This window comes from Phocoena sinus, chromosome 8, assembly GCF_008692025.1.
Source record: "Phocoena sinus isolate mPhoSin1 chromosome 8, mPhoSin1.pri, whole genome shotgun sequence".
Classification (NCBI taxonomy): domain Eukaryota; kingdom Metazoa; phylum Chordata; class Mammalia; order Artiodactyla; family Phocoenidae; genus Phocoena; species Phocoena sinus.
This window is the reverse complement of record NC_045770.1, coordinates 96,831,276-96,851,374: the sequence shown is the minus strand read 5'-3', so window position 1 is coordinate 96,851,374 and position 20,099 is coordinate 96,831,276. Positions and strand designations below refer to the sequence as shown.

Genomic DNA, 20,099 nt, shown 5'->3' with positions numbered 1-20,099 from the left:
TGATGTACTAAAAAATGGGAATGGAAAAAAAGGGGAGGGAAGGGGGGGTGAAGGTTACCTACCTTAAGTCCCTTCCTGCTTTAAGCCATGATATCTAAAGATCTTAGATCCTAGGCCGAGAAGGTGACCACAAGGCACCCGTGCTCCACCCCCTCCAAGCCCAGGGGTGAGACTTCTCAACAGCCCTCCAGACGGTCACCAAGTGATCAGCACCTCACACCAGTGGCAACTCGCTGTCACACATTATCGTAGGCTGTAGTGCCTGCTTCCCCGAGTCATAAATGCACCCAACAGGAAGAGCAATACACCAATGTCAGCCAGTAACTCTGGAGCTACGTGGAAGGGCAACGATGTGTCAGAGCCGTGCTCCATCCCAGACAGTAACCTCTGCCATCAGTAACCCTGAAGAATGTGCTGTGAAAAGGCATCTTGAAAGTTCTGTGACTCCTAAGATTTTGCCCAAACCCTGTAAGAATCCACTTCTACATTTTCTTGTTCCCATTTCTCAGAAAAACAAATTACTCAATTCTGATAACTGCTGTGAGAGTAGAAACTCCAGGAAGCAGCAACTCCAACACTATGCTATTTCAGAGACCAGAGAGGGAAGTGGGAAGTGGCAGAGGAACTTCACCACGCCAGGCAGTAGTGAGAATAAAAGCAGCCGCGACTTAACAGAGAGCTGACCAGGTACCAGGCATTTTGCTAAGTACACATGCAAATGACCTTATTTAATCCTCAAAACCTTATTAGGTAAGTAATGTCATTGTATACATCTTACACGTAAGGGAACTGAGGCTCAGGGAGGTCAAGTGACATAACCATGGTTATCCCCCCCTTCTTTTGGTCATGCTGCGTGGCTTGTGGAATCCTAGTTCCCTGATGAGGGATGGAACCTGGGCCCTGGCATTAGAAGTACAGAGTCCTAACCACTGGACCACCAGGGAGTTCCCGTGATTATCCCTTTTAAGGCTGGAGCCAGAATATGAACCCAGGCAGTCTGGTGCTAGGGCCCCTACTCAGAACTGCTATCCCACAACCCTTGCGAGTGAAGACACTTAAAATACTGAGCCTTTGGGCGGCACAGATCTGATTTTTTTTTTTTTTTTTTTTTTTTTGCGGTACACGGGTCTCTCACTGTTGTGGCCTCTCCCGTTGCGGAGCACAGGCTCTGGAAGCGCAGGCTCAGCGGCCATGGCTCACGGGCCCAGCTGCTCCGCGGCATGTGGAATCTTCCCGCACCGGGGCAGGAACCCGTGTCCCCTGCATCGGCAGGCGGACTCTCAACCACTGCGCCACCAGGGAAGCCCTGATATTTTAATAACATAAGAAAGATGTAACTACTCCCCACCTCACTAGCCTACCCTCCTCCAGCCTCTTCTCTGGTCCCAGAACAGCTTTTCACAGCCTAAAGTGGCTAAAAGCACAGGCTTCAGTTTCTCCTATATTTCAAGTCAGACTTTGACCCTTCTTAGCCATGTGACCTTGGACAAGGAACTTCTCCAAGTCTCAGTTTACTACCTTTTGTGAGGATTAAATGAAATAATCTATTAAAGCCCCAAGTCTGGAACATTTTAAATGCTCATAAATTCAGGCTGCCATCTCCCCTCTCACTGGACCCTGTTCTAGGGGTGGTGGATTCTTTAAGTCCTGCTTGTCCAGTAGTAGGATTGGCTCTTCCTGAGCTACCCATGAACAGCACTGTGAGCACTGAGGCTCATTGATAGGGTCACTTTTATTGAGAAATATAGTTTTAGGAACAAGCCACAAGAATAATTCTTTCACTGGATTGGCTTCTGTGATTTTGCAGTGAGCAATGTAGAATGTGGGTGGCCCCCTAACTTCCAAACCGTTCAGTGACCTTCTGTATCCACTTCTTCAGGCGGAACACATGTGTGTAGAAGCCATATTTTCCATCCCTGTCACAGCCTTCACCCCATGAGACGATGCCCATTTGATACCAGCGGTTGTTAAAGGGGCTCTGAGGAAGAAACATGGAATTTCCAATAGAGTCAAGTCCAAGGTAGTGTCAGTATTACCCAGTCAAGCAATTGTTTCTGAAAACTTGGGTCCCTCCTCATCCACCCCAGAAGGATCTACCCGCCAGCTCCTGGCCTTCTGGAAACTCAGCTTACCTTCATGACAAACGGTCCCCCACTGTCGCCTTCACAAGCATCCCCTCGTTTCCCTTCACCGGGCTTGTAACCTTGAGAGAGAAAAGCAGTACTCAGGGAGGGGTATAGCTCACACTCCAGCCACTCTCCCCTTCAAGAGATACTGCTGCTGAGTGTCCACTGACTCCTAATAGGCATCCTTGACTCTGCTCAATTCCTCACCCCACACATCCAATTCTTAGGCAAACCTTGCCAGCTCAATCTTCAACGTACATCCCCAATCCAACCACCCCTCACCACTTCTACACCTGGTCCCATCGCATACACCTCTCCCCTGAACCACTAGTGTCCCTAGTTCTACTTTTGCTGCCAACAATCCATTCTCCACCCAATAAGCAGAATGACTTAAAAAAAAAAACACCTTAAACTGACAGGTGAGAGAAAAATGAGAATTAGGGCAGTTACCTTTATCCAAATATCTCCACATATCCTCCACAAACAACATGAAGAACAACAAAGCTGCACAAAAGCCACACCTTCAACATAACTCGAATACAGAGAACACCCAAACTTCAAACCACTTTATCTAACTGTACGTCGAATATCAAAACTTGTGTGGTCCTAATAAGACCTGGTTCCACATCTCAAAAAAAAAACAAAAAACTTGTGTGGAGATGAGGAGGGGAAAATATCCACTAGATCAAAGAAGTGGATTCAATCAATTAGGAATCTTGTAAATAACCCCAAATCTACAAAATGAATAGACGAAAAGTAAGTACATCTATACCAAGATACTATAGGAAAACAATAAGAACCAAAATACCTCAGCTAACAAAGCTTCTTTCCCAAACACAACCATGAAACAAGAAAACTAACTGAATTAAATATCCTCAAGCAAATTTTTGGTATGTGAAAAAGAATGAATCAGAAATTTAAAAATTAGGGACTTCCCTGGTGTCACAGTGGTTAAGAATCTGCCTGCCAATGCAGGGGACACGGGTTCGAGCCCTGGTCTGGGAAGATCCCACATGACGTGGAACAACTAAGCCTGTGCACCACAACTGTTGAACCTGTGTCTAGAGCCCGCGAGCCACAGCTGCTGAGGCCTACCTGCCTAGAGCCCGTGCTCCGCAACGGGAGAGGCCACTGCAATGAGAAGCCTGCACACCGCCAATGAAGAGTAGCCCCCGCTTGCCGCAACTAGAGAAAGCCCGCGCACAGCAACAAAGACCCAACCCAGCCAAAAATAAAATAAATCCAAAAAAATTTTTAAATCAAAAATTAAAAATAAATGGACAGGGGTGGGATAGGGAGAGTTGGAGAGAGGGAGACGCAAGAAGGATGACATATGGGAACATATGTATATATATGGCTGATTCACTTTGTTATAAAGCAGAAACTAACACACCATTGTAAAGCAATTATACCCCAATAAAGATGTTAAAAAAAAAAAAAAAATGGACAGGGACTTCCCTGGTGGTCCAGTGGTAAAGAATCCTTCCTGCAATGATCCCTGACCAGGGATCAAATGCAGGTTTGATCCCTGGTCAGGGAACTAAGATCCCACATGCTGCGGAGCAACGAAGCCCGCACGCCACAACTACTGAGCCCGCGTGCCTCAACTAGAGAGCCCACGTACCACAACGAAGATCCTGTGTGCTGCAACTAAGACCTGATGCAGCCAAAAATAAAAATAATAAATGGACAGAACAATGGGAAGTAATTAAAAGCAGAAAGTGGTCGAAATGGAACTCACACTAAAGAAATGAGTCCCTCAATAAGAAAAAGAAAGCAATGGAACAGAGTTAATATGTATAATATAGTCCAAGAAAACTTCACAGAAATAAAAGATTGGATGTGCATATTGAAAGGATCCACTGGGAACCTGGCAAAGCTGATCTGAAACACTGAACTCTGAGACGTGTCCTAAAAAAACTGAGACTTCAAAGATGAAGAAAAAACCTTCAACGCTTGGAAGCAAAACAACTCAACTCCCTTATAAGAGCAAAACAATTACACCGGCATCAGATTTCAAAAATAACATACAAAGCAAGCAATGATAAAGCTATATTTTCAAAAAATTCAAGGAAGGAAAATGTGAACCATGGATTTTATATTCAATCATGCTGAGCTTCAGGTGTCAAGGCTACAGAAAACCAGTTATAAACACATAGAAACTCAGGAAGTTCTATGCCCATAACCCTTCTTGAAAAATCGACTAGTGGACAAGCTTCATCCAACCAGGAGATGAATGCTTCGGCAAAAGGACTTATTAACTGTCTGACAAGTAGAAATAATACAACTAAAAGTATGAGAGGAGAAGAGAAAGAGGAAAGTAAACTCACTGATTGTAACAATTAAAAGAATATAAGAAACTAAGGGCATTTCAAAAAGGTGTAAGACCAAAGATAATGAGTAGAACAAAAATGCAAACCTTCTAAATATATGAAATTATTTGAAAAGTAAAGAAAAGATCACACAGGGAAAAAACACAGTAAATGAAACATAATATACATAAAAATAACAAAATCATATGAGATACTAATTCTATTAATCATATCAATAAATATGAATGGGCTTAACTCACTTTTTAAAAAACAAAAAGATTTTTAATTTGACTCACAAAGCAAGACTCAACGATGCTATATATGAGACAAAACAAAGTGATTCATAGAGGCTAAAGTTAAAGGGATGGACAAAAGTATAACAGGAGAATGGAAACAAAGAGAGCAGGGATAGTGAAGCTCAAGTTGAAAGTAAAGAAGGACACTTTTACTGCTAAAAGCCACAGTTCACAATGAATAATTAACAGTTATAAATATCTGCATCAAATAACACAGCAACTGCCTTTATAAAGTAAAGATTATAAATGATGCAAGGAGATAGACAGAAATACATTAATAGAATTCAACACACCAAACTCAGTACAAGACATATCAAGTGAACTGAAAATAAACAAGGATATAAATGACCTAAATAACTGATAAGGTACATTTATGGACATATATATATATATATATATATATATATATATATTGAACTTTACACGTGGATAAAGGAGAACACATCTACACACCTCAAGCACACATGTACATTCACAGAAACTGATCAAACGGTTCTCAGAAAAATCAGTTCCATAAAGTAGAAATATTACAAACTGTATTCCTGGATTATAATGCAGCAAAACTGAAAATCAAAATGCTAAAGGGCCCTCCCATCTGGAAATTTTAAAACCACCTATTAACTCTTGAGTGAAAGGGGAATACACACTGAAATTAGAGAGTTTCTAAAAAAAAATAATTCAAACATAATTCAATAATTCAAACAAACAGTGTTTTCCATGAATGGTGTTTTCCATTCATAGCCCTACTCGGTAAAAACTGAAGATCAAAGATAAATTAACCAGGGACTTCCCTGGTGGTGCAGCAGTTAAGACTCCGAGCTCCCAATGCCAGGGGCCTGGGTTCCATCCCTAGGCAGGGAACTAGATCCCACATGCATGCCACAACTAAGACTTCACATGCCACAACTAAGGAGACAGTGTGTCACAACTAAGGAGCCGGCGAGCCGCAACTAAGACCCCACACAACCAAATAAATACTTTTAAAAATAAAATAAAAAATAAATTAACCAAATTGGCAGCTCAAAAAGCTTTTAGAAAAAGGACAGCAAAGTGAACCAAAAGGAAGTATAAGGGAAAAAAATTAAGATCAAAGCAGAAATTAATGAGGTACAAAATAGAAAAATAATAAGCCTAATTAATAAGTCAAATTCTTAGGTATTTTGTTTCCAATCACTAGCTAATTTACTCAGGAAAAATAAGGAAGAAAACACAAATATATAAAATAAGGTGCCAAGGAGGAAAAAAAAACATAAGAGAAGACACTGTAGCACAAGATACAATATAGACTTGAACAAATTGAAAGACATTTCTTGTCCTTGGATAGAATGGCTCAACATCAAAAAGAAGTCAGTTCTCCCTAATTTAATTTATAACTTTAATGTAATCCCAATAAAAATACCAAGTTTTTTATAGAGCTAGATGAGTTGATACTAAAATTCATGTGGAAAAACAAACATGCAAGAGTTGCCAGGAAAACACTGGAAAAGAAAAACTACAGGAGAAGATAAGCTCTACCAGATATTAAAACATACTCTAAAGCCTCTATAATGAAAACAAGACAACATTTTAACAGAACAGACAACAGACCAGAAGAACCAAACAGAATGTCCAGAAACAGACTTAGGCACACACAGAAACCTAGTATGTGATAAAGGCGACATCTCAGATTACTGGGGCAAAGACAGATTTTTTTTTTCTTTAGTATTTTTTTAAATTTATTTATTTATTTTTGGCTGCATTGGGTCTTCGCTGCTGCGTGTGGGCTTTCTCTAGTTGCGGCAAGCGGGGGTTACTCTTTGTTGCAGTGTGCAGGCTTCTCATTGCGGTGGCTCCTCTTGTTGCGAGCATGGGCTCTTGGCGCACAGGCTTCAGCAGCTGTGGCTTGCGGGCTCAGTAGTTGTGGCTCGCGGGCTCTAGAGCACAGGCTCAGTAGTTGTGGCGCACGGGCTTAGTTGCTCTGCGGCATGTGGGATCTTCCCAGACCAGGGCTCGAACCCGTGTCCCCTGCACTGGCAGGTGGATTCTTAACCACTGCACCACCAGGGAAGTCCCCAAAGACAGAGTTTTAAATAAATGGTACAGAGACAGCTTATTAGCCATTTAGAAAAAGATAAATTAAATCCATACCTTACATTGTATGCAAGAATAAACTCCAAATGACTCTGAGATCTGAGTGTAGGAAAATGAAACCAAGTACTAGAAGAAACTATGAGTGAATTTCTCTATGACCTGGGTATAAGGAAGGTTCTTTTAACTCTGACGCAAAATCCAGGTGCACTAAAATGAAATATTAATAAATTTGACTACATAAAAAAATTTAATTGGATGGCCAAAACATAATAAAGGATAAAGAAAAAGAAACTGGAAGAAAATATTTGCAAAGTATATCACAAATAGAGGCCTAATATCACTAACATATGAAGAACTCTTTAAAAATGATAGGAGGGACTTCCCTGGTGGCACAGTGGTTAAGAATCTGCCTGCCAATGCAGGGGACATGGTTTGATCCCTGGTCTGGGAAGATCCCACATGCCATGGAGCAGCTAAGCCCGTGTGCCACAACTACTGAGCCTGCGCTCTAGAGCCCATAAGCCACAAGTACTGAGCCCCACGTGCCCAGAGCCCGTGCTTCATAACAAGAGAAGCCACCACAGTGAGAAGCCTGTGCACTTCAATGAAGAGTAGCCCCCACTCGCCACAACTAGGGAAAGCCCGCGCGCAGCAACGGAGACCCAACGCAGACAAAAACAAACAAATAAATTAATTAATTAATTTTTTTTAAAAAATGGGGCTTCCCTGGTGGTGCAGTGGTTGAGAGTCCGCCTGCCGATGCAGGGGACACGGGTTCGTGCCCCGGTCCGGGAAGATCCCACGTGCCGCGGAGCGGCTGGGCCCGTGAGCCATGGCCACAGGGCCTGCACGTCCGGAGCCTGTGCTCCGCAACGGGAGAGGCCACAACAGTGAGAGGCCCGCGTATCGCAAAAAAGAAAAAAAAAAAAAAATGATGGGAGAGGGACAAAAAAATGGACCGTAAAAACATGAACAGACAATTCACAAAAAAAGAAATAAAAATCGTCAGTAAGGATATAAAAAGATGTTCAATTACAAAATATTGGAAATCTAAATACCCATACACAGGAAATGGTTGAAGACACTATCATACATCCTCCTAATGTGACTATAAAATTTTCTTTTTTATTGAAATATAGTTGATTTACAATGCTGTGTTAGTTTCTGGTGTACAGCAGTGATTCAGTTATACATATATTTTTTTCATATTCTTTTCCATTATAGTTTATAACAAGATATTGAATATAGTTCCCTGTGTTATACAGTAGGACCTTGTTATTTATCTATTTTATATATAGTTGTTTGTATATGCTAATCCCAAATTCCTAATTTATCCCTCTCCTCTCCTTTCCCCTTTGGTAACCACTAGGAAGTTTGTGTGGTAAGTTTGTTTTCTATGAATGGATAAAGATGATATAAGATGTGCGTGTGTGTGTGTATATATATATGTATACACACACACACACACACACACACACACACAATGGAATATTACTCAGCCACAAAAAAGAATGAAATAATGCCATTTGTAGCAACATGGATGGACCTAGAGTTTATCATACTAAATGAAGTAAATCAGACAAAGACAAACATCATATGATATCACTTACACGTGGAATCTTAAGAAATGATATAAATGAACTTATTTACAAAACAGAAACAGACTCACAGACATATAAAAATATAAATTTTTTTTAATAAGGAAAAGCTCTATAACTAAAATGGAATGAATTTCCAGGATACATTAGGTGAAAAAAGCAAAGTACAAAAGAATATCTATACTGTGCTACTCTGTGAAAAGGGAAAAATAAGAAAATATAAATGTGTCTGCTCATTTGTGCAAAAAGAAACAGAAGAAGAATAAACCTCAAACTACTGATATTGGTTAACTGCAGGGCCTGGATGGAAATGCGGTGGAAAGGAAGGAGGTGGGAACAGGACAGGAGGAAAAGGGGAATATCATTCTCTGAGTGTACCTGTATAAAGAATCTGATTTTTGGACCATGTTAATACAGGCACACCTTGGAGATACTGTGGGTTCAGTTATAGACCACCACAATAAAGCAAGTCATATGAATTTTTTGGTTTCTTGGTGCATATAAACGTTATGTCTACAGTATACTATAGTCTATTAAGAGTGCAATAGCATTATGTCAAAAAATATATACAGGACTTCCCTGGTAGTGCAGTGGTTAAGAATCTGCCTGCCAATGCAAGGGCCATGGGTTCGATCCCTGGTCCGGGAAGATCCCACATGCTGCGGAGCAACTAAGCCCGTGCGCCACAACTACTGAGCCTGCACTCTAGAGCCCGCGAGCCACAGCTACTGAAGCCTGCGCGCCTAGAGCCCATGCTCTACAACAAGAGAAGCCACTGCAATGAGAAGCCCACACACCACAACCAAGAGTAGCCCCCGCTCACCACAACTAGAGAAAGCCTGAGTGAAACAACGAAGACCCAATGCAGCCAAAAATAACTAAATAAATGAATAAAAAATATATATACACATACTTGAATTTAAAAATATTTTGTTGGGCTTCCCTGGTGGCGCAGTGGTTGAGAGTCTGCCTGCCGATGCAGGGGACACGGGTTCGTGCCCCGGTCTGGGAAGATCCCACATGCCATGGAGTGGCTGGGCCCGTGAGCCATGGCTGCTGAGCCTGCGCGTCCAGAGCCTGTGCTCCACAACGGGAGAGGCCACAACAATGAGAGGCCCGCGTACCGCAAAAATAAAATAAAATAAAAATATTTTGTTGCATACAAACTACTACGTATAAAATAAATAATCTACAAGGATATACTGTACAAACAGGGAATATAGTCAATATTTTATAACTATAAATGGAATATAACCTCTAAAACTGTGAATCATTATGTTGTATACCTAAAACTTATTGTACATCAACTACACCTTAATAAAAAAAATATTTTGTTGCTAAAAACTGCTGACCATCATTTGAACCTCCAGCAAATTGTAATCTTTTTGCTGGTGGAGGGTCTTGCCTCCACGTGGATGGCTGCTGACTGAACAGGGTGGTGGTGCTGAAGGTGGGGTGGCCATGGCGATGTCTTAAAATAAGACAACAATGAAGTTTGCCCCACTGATGGACTCTTCCTTTCAAGAACAATTTCTCTGAAGCATGCAGTGCTATTTGATAGCTTTTTACCCACAGAACTTCCTTCAAACTAGGAGTCAATCCTCTCAAACCCTACCACTGCTTTATCAACTAAGTTTATGTAATGTTCCAAATCCCTTGTTGTCATTTCAACAGTCTTCACAGCATTTTTACCAGCAGTAGAGTCCATCTCAAGAAACCACTTTCTCCTCAACCATTAAAGTTTTATCGTAAGATGGCAGCAATTCAGTCACATCTTCAGGCTCCACTTCTAATTCTAGTTCTCTTGCTATTTTCGCCACATCTGCAGTTATTTCCTCCACTGATGTCTTGAACCCCTCAAAGTCATCCATGAGGGTTGGAACAACTTCTTCTAAACTCCTGTTCATGTTGGTATTGTGACCTCTTTCCATGAAATCACAAATGTTTTTTTTTTAATATTTTATTTTTTGATACAACAGGTTCTTATTATCTATTTTATACATATTAGTGTATATACGTCAATCCCAATCTCCCAATTCATCACACAACCACCACCACCACCACGGCCAATTTCCCCTCTTGGTATCCATACATTTGTTCCCCACATCTGTGTGTCTATTTGTGCCCTGCAAACTGGTTCATCTGTACCATTTTTCTAGGTTCCACATATATGCGTTAATATACGATATTTGTTTTGCTCTTTCTGACTTACTTCACTCTGTATGACAGTCTCTAGATTCATCCATGGCTCTACAAAGGACCCAATTTCGTTTCTTTTTATGGCTGAGTAATATTCCATTGTCTATATGTACCACATCTTCTTTATCCATTCGTCTGTCGATGGGCATTTAGGTTGCTTCCATGACCTGGCTACTGTAAACAGTGCTGCAATGAACATTGGGGTGCATGTGTCTTTTTGAATTATGGTTTTCTCTGGGTATATGCCCAGTAATGGGATTGCTGGGTCATATGGTAATTCTATTTTTAGTTTTTTTTTTTTTTTTTTTTTTTTTTTTTTTTTTTTTTATTTTTGGCTGTGTTGGGTCTTCGTTTCTGTGCGAGGGCTTTCTCTAGTTGTGGCAAGCGGGGGCCACTCTTCATCGCGGTGCGCGGGCCTCTCACTATCGCGGCCTCTCTTGTTGCGGAGCACAGGCTCCAGACGCGCAGGCTCAGTAGTTGTGGCTCACGGGCCTAGTTGCTCCGGGGCATGTGGGATCTTCCCAGACCAGGGCTCGAACCCGTGTCCCCTGCATTAGCAGGCAGATTCTCAACCACTGCGCCACCAGGGAAGCCCCTATTTTTAGTTTTTTAAGGAACCTCCACTCTACGCTGTTCTCCATAGTGGCTGTATCAATTTACATTCCCACCAACAGTGCAAGAGGGTTCCCTTTTCTCCACACCCTCTCCAGCAGTTGTTGTTTGTAGATTTTCTGACGATGCCCATTCTAACCGGTGTGAGGTGATACCTCATTGTAGTTTTGATTATTTCTCTAATAATTAGTGATGCTGAGCAGCTTTTCATGTGCTTCTTGGCCATCTCTATGTCTTCTTTGGAGAAATGTCTATTTAGGTCTTCTGCCCATTTTTTGGATTGGGTTGTTTGCTTTTTTTAATTTGAGCTGCATGAGCTGTTTATATATTTTGGAGATTAATCCTTTGTCTGTTGATTTGTTTGCAAATATTTTCTCCCATTCTGAGGGTTGTCTTTTCATCTTGAATGTAGTTTCCTTTGCTTTGCAAAAGCTTTGAAGTTTCATTAGGTCCCATTTGTTTATTTTTGTTTTTATTTCCATTACTCTAGGAGGTGGATCAAAAAAGATCTTGCTGTGATTTATGTCAAAGAGTGTTCTTCCTATGTTTTCCTCTAAGAGTTTTATAGTGTCTGGTCTTACATTTAGGTCTCTAATCCATTTTGAGTTGATTTTTGTGTACAGTGTTAGGGAGTGTTCTAATTTCATTCTTTTACATGTAGCTGTCCAGTTTTCCCAGCATCACTTATTGAAGAGGCTGTCTTTTCTCCATTGTATATCCTTGCCTCCTTTGTCATAGATTACTTGACCATAGGTGCGTGGGTTTATCTCTGGGCTTTCTATCCTGTTCCATTGAAATCACAAATGTTCTTAATGGCATCTAGAATGGTGAATCCTTTCCAGAAGGTTTTCAATTTCCTTTGCCCAGATCCATCAGGGGAATCACTATCTATGGCAGCTTTAGCCTTATGAAATGTATTCATTAAGATAATAAGACTTGAAAGAAAAAATTACTCCTTAATCCATGGGCTGCAGAATGGATGTTGTGTTTGCAGGCATGAAAACAACGTTAATCTTGTGATATGCCTTCATCACAGCTCTTGGGTAACCAGGTGCATTGTCAATGAGAAGGAATATTTCGAAAGGAATCTTTTTTTTCTGAGCAGTAGGTCTCAACAGTGGGCTTAAAATATTCAGTAATCTATGTTGTAAACAGATGTGCTGTCATCAGGTTTTGTTGTTCCATTTAGAGAGCACAGGGAGAGTAGAGTTAGCATAATTCTTAAGGGCCCTAGGATTTTCAGAACCGTAAATGAACACTGGCTTCAACTTTTAAGTCGCCAGCTGTTTCAGCCCCTAACAAAAGAGCCAGCCTGTCCTCTAAAGCTTTGAAGCCAGGCAGTGACTTCTCCTCTCCAACTATGAAAGCCCTAGATGGTATCTCCTTCCAATGTAAGGCTGTTTGGCTACACTGAAAATCAGTTGTTTAGTAGAGTCATCTTCATGAGTTATCTTAGCTAAATCTTCTGGATAACTTGCTGCTTTACCTTGTAGTTTTATATTATGAAGACAGCTTCTTTCCCTAAACCTCATGAATCAATCTCTGCTAGCTTCAAAGTTCTGGCTTAAGGGAATGTTATGGCTGATTTGATCTTCTAACCAGACCACTAAAACTTTCTTCATATCAGCAATAAGGCTGTTTTGCTTTCTTATTTATGTTTTCACTAGAATAGCACTTTTTAATTAATTAATTAATTTGTTTGTTTTTGTTTTTTGCGGTACGCGGGCCTCTCACTGTTGTGGCCTCTCCCGTTGCGGAGCACAGGCTCCGGAAGCGCAGGCTCAGCAGCCATGGCTCACGGGCCCAGCCGCTCCGCGGCATGTGGGACCTTCCCGGACCGGGGCACGAACCTGCGTCCCCTGCATTGGCAGGCGGACTCTCAACCACTGCACCACCAGGGAAGCCCAATTTAAAAAATTTTTTTAAAATAAATTAAACTCTCTAATGAAGAAAAATTAAAAACAAAAATTTCCTTCAAGAACTTTTCCTTTGCACTTACAGAGTGGCTAACTGTTTGACACAAGAGGCCTAGCTTTTGGCCTGTCTTGGCTTTAGACATGCCTTCCTCACTAAGCTTAATCACTTCTAGCTTTTTATTTAAAATGAGAGAATGCAACTCTTCCTTTCACTTGAACACTCAGAGGCCATTGTAAGGTTATTGATTGGCCTAATTTCAATATTGTTGTATCTCAGGGAATAGGGAGGCCTCAGGAAAGAGAGAGATGGGGGAATGGCTGGTTGGTGGAGCAGTCAGAACACACAGTTTGCTGTCTTGGCACAGTTCATGATGCCCCAAAACAATTACAATAGTAACATCAAAGATCACTGATCACAGTTCACCATAACAAACATAATAATAATGCAAAAATTTGACACATTGTAAGAATTACTAAAATGTGACATATGAAGTGAGCAAATGCTATTGGAAAAATGGCGCTGATAGAATTCCTTGATGCTGGATTACCACAAACCTTCAATTTGTAAAAGAAACAATATCTGGGAAGGACAATAACGCAAAGCACAAACCTAAGTGTCTATCAACAGATGAATGGATAAAAGATGTGGTATATATATATATAAAATAAATATTACTCAGCCATAAAAAAGAATGAAATTCTGCCATTTGCAACAACATGGATGGACCTAGAGGGTACTATGCTTAGTGAAATAAGTCAGACTGAGAAAAACAAATACTGTGTTATCACTTATATGTGGAATCTAAAAAATAAAACAAATGAATAAATATAGCAAAACAGAAACAGACTCACAGATAGAGAGAACAAACTAGGAGTTACCAGTGGGGAAAGGGAAGCGGGGAGGGGCAAGGGGATTAAGAGATACAAACTACTATGTATAAAATAAATAAGTCACAAGGATATATTGAACAGGAAATACAGCCATTATTTTGTAATAACTTTAAATGGAGTATAATCTATAAAAACATTAAATCACTATGTTGTACACCTGAAACTAATATAATATTGTAAATCAACTATATTTAAATAAAATAAAAAATATGTAAATAAATAAAGCAAAGCATAATAAAACAAGGTAATAGTCCAAAAATAAACAAGTAAAGACAACAAAGATGGGAAGGAGGACCCAAAATTGAATACAATCATGAAACAAATGAGCCTAACTGTATTTTAAATAAATAACATAGGGAAGGGGATAATAATTACCCAAGTTACTTTTAGACACAGTACTGTAACTATATATATATATATATATATATATATATATATATATATATATCTTCAGGCTAAAAACAGAAACAACCATGAAGAAATGCTAAACTCTAGCTTGTAGAATTATTTTCCACAGTCATGGATGAGTGATTCTCAAACTGTGTATTCTTGTATTAACCAAATAAGTAAATACATTACAGATAATAGGAGTCAGATTTCTCATTATCAACAGAGACTGTAACAAATGTGGAAAGGGAGAAGCTAAAATTAATCATATTGCATTGCAAGAGGGAGGAACACTCCCCAACTCATTCTACGAGGCCACCATCACCCTGATACCAAAACCAGCCAAAGATGTCACAAAGAAAGAAAACTACAAGCCATTATCACTGATAAACATACATGCAAAAATCCTCAACAAAATACTAGCAAACAGAATCTAACAGCACATTAAAAGGATCATACACCATGATCAAGTGGGGTTTATTCCAGGAATGCAAGGATTCTTCAATATATGCAAATCAATCAATGTGATACAACATATTAACAAACTGAAGGATAAAAACCATATGATAATCTCAATAGATGCAGGAAAAGCTTTTGACAAAATTCAACACCCATTTATGATAAAAACCTTCCAGAAAGTAGGCATAGAGGGAGCTTACCTCAACATAATAAAGGCCGTATATGACAAACCCACAGCCAACATCACTCTCAATGGTGAACAACTGAAACCATTTCCACTAAGATCAGGAACAAGACAAGGTTGCCCACTCTCACCACTATTATTCAACATAGTTTTGGAAGTTTTAGCTATAGCAATCAGAGAAGAAAAAGAAATAAAAGGAATCCAAATTGGAAAAGAAGAAGTAAAGCTGTCACTGTTTGCAGATGACATGATACATGATACTATACATAGAGACTCCTAAAGACTCTACCAGAAAACTACTAGAGCTAATCAGTGAATATGGTAAAGTAGTAGGATACAAAATTAATGCACAGAAATCTCTTGCATTCCTATACACTAATGATGAAAAATCTGAAAGAGAAATTAAGGAAACACTCCCATTTACCACTGCAACAAAAAGAATAAAATACCTAGGAATAAACCTACCTAAGGAGACAAAAGACCTGTATGCAGAAAACTGTAAGGCACAGATGAAAGAAATTAAAGATGATACAAACAGATGGAGAGATATACCATGTTGTTGGATTAGAAGAATCAACATTGTGAAAATGACTATACTACCCAAAGCAATCCACAGATTCAATGCAATCCCTATCAAACTACCAATGGCATTTTTCACAGAACTAGAACAAAAAATTTCACAATTGGTATGGAAACACAAAAGACCCCGAATAGCCAAAGCAATCTTGAGAAAGAAAAACGGAGCTGGAGGAATCAGGCTCCTTGACTTCAGACAAAGCAACAGTAATCAAGACAGTATGGGGCTTCCCTGGTGGCGCAGTGGTTGAGAATCTGTCTGTCAATACAGGGGACACAGGTTCAAGTCCTGGTCTGGGAGGATCCCACATGCCACAGAGCAACTAAGCCCGTGCGCTACAGCTACTAAGTCTGCGTGTCTGGAGCCTGTGCTCTGCAACAACAGAAGGCCGCGACAGTGAGAGGCCCGCGCACCACGATGAAGAGTGGCCCCCACTCGCCGCAACTAGAGAAAGCCCTCACACAGAAACGAAGACCCAACACAGCCAAAAATTAATTAATTAATTAAATTTTTAAAAAGACAGTATGATACTGGCACAAAAACAGAAATATAGATCAATGGAACAGGATAGAAAGCCCAGAGATAAACCCACACACATATGGTCGCCTTATCTTTGATAAAGGAGGAAAGAATATACAGTGGAGAAAAGACAGCCTCTTCAGTAAGTGGTGCTGGGAAAACTGGACAGCTACATGTAAAAGAATGAAATTAGAACACTCCCTAACACCATACACAAAAATAAACTCAAAATTGATTAAAGACCTAAATGTAAGGCCAGACACTCTCAAACTCTTAGAGGAAGACATAGGCAGAACACTCTATGACATAAATCACAGCAAGATCCTTTTTGATCCACCTCCCAGAGAAATGGAAATAAAAACAAAAATAAACAAATGGGACCTAATGAAACTGAAAAGCTTTTGCAGAGCAAAGGAAACCATAAACAAGACGAAAAGACAGCACTCAGAATGGGAGAAAATATTTGCAAACGAAGCAACTGACAAAGGACCAATCTCCAAAATTTACAAGCAGCTCATGCAGCTCGATATCAAAATAACAAACAACCCCATCCAAAAATGGGCAGAAGACCTAAATAGACATTTCTCCAAAGAAGATATACAGATGGCCGACAAACACGTGAAAGAATGCTCAACATCACTAATCATTAGGGAAATGCAAAGCAAAAATACAATGAGGTATCATCTCACACCAGTCAGAATGGCCACCATCAAAAAATCTACAAATGATAAATGCTGGAGAGGGTGTGGAGAAAAGGGAACCCTCTTGCACTGTTGGTGGGAATGTAAATTGGTACAGCCACTGTGGAGAACAGTATGGAAGTTCCTTAGAAAACTAAAAATAGGACTACCATATGACCCAGCGATACCAGTACTGGGCATATGAAAACCATAATTCAAAAAGAGTCATGGGGGGCTTCCCTGGTGGCGCAGTGGTTGAGAGTCCGCCTGCTGATGCTGGGGACACAGGTTCGTGCCCTGGTCCGGGAAGATCCCACATGCCACGGAGCGGCTGGGCCTGTGAGCCATGGCCACTGAGCCTGCGCATCCGGAGCCTGCGCTCTGCAACGGGAGAGGTCACAACAGTGAGAGGCCCGCATACCGCAAAAAAAAAAAAAGAGTCATGTACCACAATGTTCATTGCAGCTCTATTTACAACAGCCAGGACATGGAAGCAACCTAAGTGTCCATCGACAGATGAATGGATAAAGAAGATGTGGCACATATATATACAATGGAATATTACTCAGCCTTAAAAAGAAATGAAATTGAGTTATTTGTAGTGAGGTGGATGGACCTAGAGTCTGTCATACAGAGTGAAGTAAGTCAGAAAGAGAAAAACAAATACCGTATGCTAACACATATATATGGAATCTAAAGGGGAAAAAAATGGTTATGAAGAACCTAGAGGCAGGACAGGAATAATGACACAGATGTAGAGAATGGACTTGAGGATGTGGGGAGGGGGAAGGGTAAGCTGGGACGAAGTGAGAGAGTGGCATGGACTTATATACACTACCAAAATAGATAGCTAGTGGGAAGCAGCCACATAGCACAGGGAGATCAGCTCAGTGCTTTGTGACCACCTAGAGGGGTGGGATAGGGAGGGTGGGAGGGAGACGCAAGAGGGAGGAGATATGGGGATATATGTATATGTATAGCTGATTCACTTTGTTATAAAGCAGAAACTAACACACCATTGTAAAGCAATTATACTCCAATAAATATGTTTTAAAAAATCCTATTGCATTGCAATGGGAGGTTTCAGTGTCATCTCATGGTTTTAGATAGATAAATAGATAGAAAGAACATAGATATAGATTTAGGCATGTGCATAATACATGTATGTTCTAATTCTGTCTGCTAAGAGGGCCTAGGAGCAATGACACCCCAGTAATAATGTGCACAACTGGCACCCAGATCTTGGTTTCTAAATACCATTCTCCACTAGAAGGCAAGTAGGATGAACCTAGAACATCTTGAAAGTACTCAGAGATTGACAGGACATCTCCAAAAGTCACAGAAGCCAGGTTGTTTGTTTTTTTTTTTACTCCCACTGGCCAAACCTGGGATAATTTGGGCATAAAGAAAGGACCCATGAGTCCACAGTGACAGAGTGAAAGAAAATTCTTCCTTACAATAAGACGATCACTAATAAATGTAGAAGGAATGACAGAATTAAAAGATCACCATTTGGCAGCTACCAGAGTCAGGAGAACAATTTGATGAGAAACAGGACAGACAGTATTCAACTTTCTCCCCACAGGATGTTAGTCTTTAAAAGGAAAACAGAACTTTACAGTGAGAAACATGGCAGATGCAGACACCACCTTAACCAAGAGGTCAGAGTTAATCTCACCAGTTATGGGACAGAGACGTCATATGCCTGAAAAGGACACAACATCACTTAGCTTGAATCTGATCATTAGGAAACCTTAGAGAAAGCCAAACTGAGGCCAATCTACAGAATAACTGGCCTATACATGTCAAATATGTCTAAATCATGAAAGACAAAGACTGACAACTGAGTACAATGTGTGATCCTGGACTGGATCCTGGATGGGAAAAACGTTTTTGTTTTTCTTTTGCTAAAAAAGACATCAGTAAGTAGGACAACTGGAAAACATTTAAATGAAGTCTAAAAATTAGACAAAGGTATTATATCATTATTAATTTCTTTTTTCATTATTAATTTCTTGATTTAATAAATGTACTGTGGTTATGGCAGAGAACAACCCTGTTTTTTTTGGAAATACTTAAGTGTACGGGTAAAAAAGGTAACATGTACAATTTAGTCTCAAATAATGTGTATATGTGTGTGTATAAATACACACACACAGAACACACACACTCACAAAGGAGGTGGCAGAATCTGGATGACAGTATAAAGGAATTCTTTGTATTATTTTTGCAACTTTCCTGTGAGTCTGAAATCACCTAAAATTTTTTTAATTTTTAAAAATTTAAAAATTAAGTTAGATCGTTTACTCACCTGCCCCAAAGTCTCCAATAATGTCCTATCTCAATAAAGCCAAAGTCCTTCAAGGCCCTGAAGGAAGCACCCATCCCCTGACTGCCCACCTCTCTCCCCTCTTCCAATGCTGCCCTTCCTGTGTTTACTGCCCTCCAGCCACACAGGCCTCCCTGCTGCTCCTAAGACACGCCAAGCATGCTCCCACCTCAGGGCCTTTGTACCTGCTGTCTCCACAAGTCTGGAGTGCACTTCCTCTAGACTGGCTCACTCTTTCATGTCTTCTAGTCTCTGCTTAAACATCACTTCTCAGAGAGGCCTCCTCCAACCACTCTGTCTCAATCGTCCCATCCCCACCTCTCATTCCCTTACTCAGCTTAATTTTTCTTCTATCAGGATTGCTATTCTAGATCTGCTTACTGACACACTCTCCTTCTAGGAAGGAAGCTCTCTGAAGACACAGGAGACCCTATCTGTTAGGGTCCTTTTCGGACACCCTGGAATACTGCCTGCACCACAGTAAGCACTCAGTAAATATTTGCTGAACGACTGAATGAATGAATGGCTTTTCCTCCACCCGTGGCCTCTGGTTGGTGTCTGGCTCACATATACTGACAACTTGACCAGTGACTAGCACCACGCCTAACGCCTTAAATACACTATCTTGCTCAACCCTCACACAGCCTAATAGAATAGAGCCAGGACTTGAACCCAGGCCTGTGCTACTCACGTGTCTCAGTCCTCCCAACCCAAGGCCCTGCTGTTCCCGCCTGCCCAGCCAGGCCCAGGGGACTTTACCAGCACAGAACATGTTGTCGGTGATGCGGATCCGGGTGGAGGCCTTGCAGACCAGCTGCTCCACGATGGGCAGGTTCACCACCTGCAGCACGCTGGGCTGCACCTCAGCAATATTGGCTGTCCACGTCTCCCTCAGGTTGCCCCAGCCCGTCACTCGCCCTTTGTATCCAGCCCGGAGCAACCTT

The 20,099-nt window shown here is 40.8% G+C and overlaps 1 protein-coding gene across 4 annotated transcripts in view; it reads right to left on the bottom strand.

Annotated features, from left to right (window-relative positions):
* Nucleotides 1-1,712: 1,712 nt before the first annotated feature.
* The window catches only part of F2 (coagulation factor II, thrombin), a 35,864-nt gene continuing 17,477 nt past the window's right edge, over nt 1,713-20,099 (bottom strand). For 3 of the 4 annotated variants that reach the window (XM_032638724.1, XM_032638725.1, XM_032638726.1), the window contains 3 exons: nt 19,915-20,096; nt 2,133-2,203; nt 1,713-1,978 (listed from right to left, as the gene is read on the bottom strand). In XM_032638724.1, coding sequence (XP_032494615.1) covers nt 1,835-1,978; nt 2,133-2,203; nt 19,915-20,096 — 397 coding nt within the window. In that variant the 3' untranslated portion in view covers nt 1,713-1,834. The remainder of the gene's footprint in view (nt 1,979-2,132; nt 2,204-19,914; nt 20,097-20,099) is intronic. The other variant, XM_032638727.1, reaches the window with a different exon arrangement.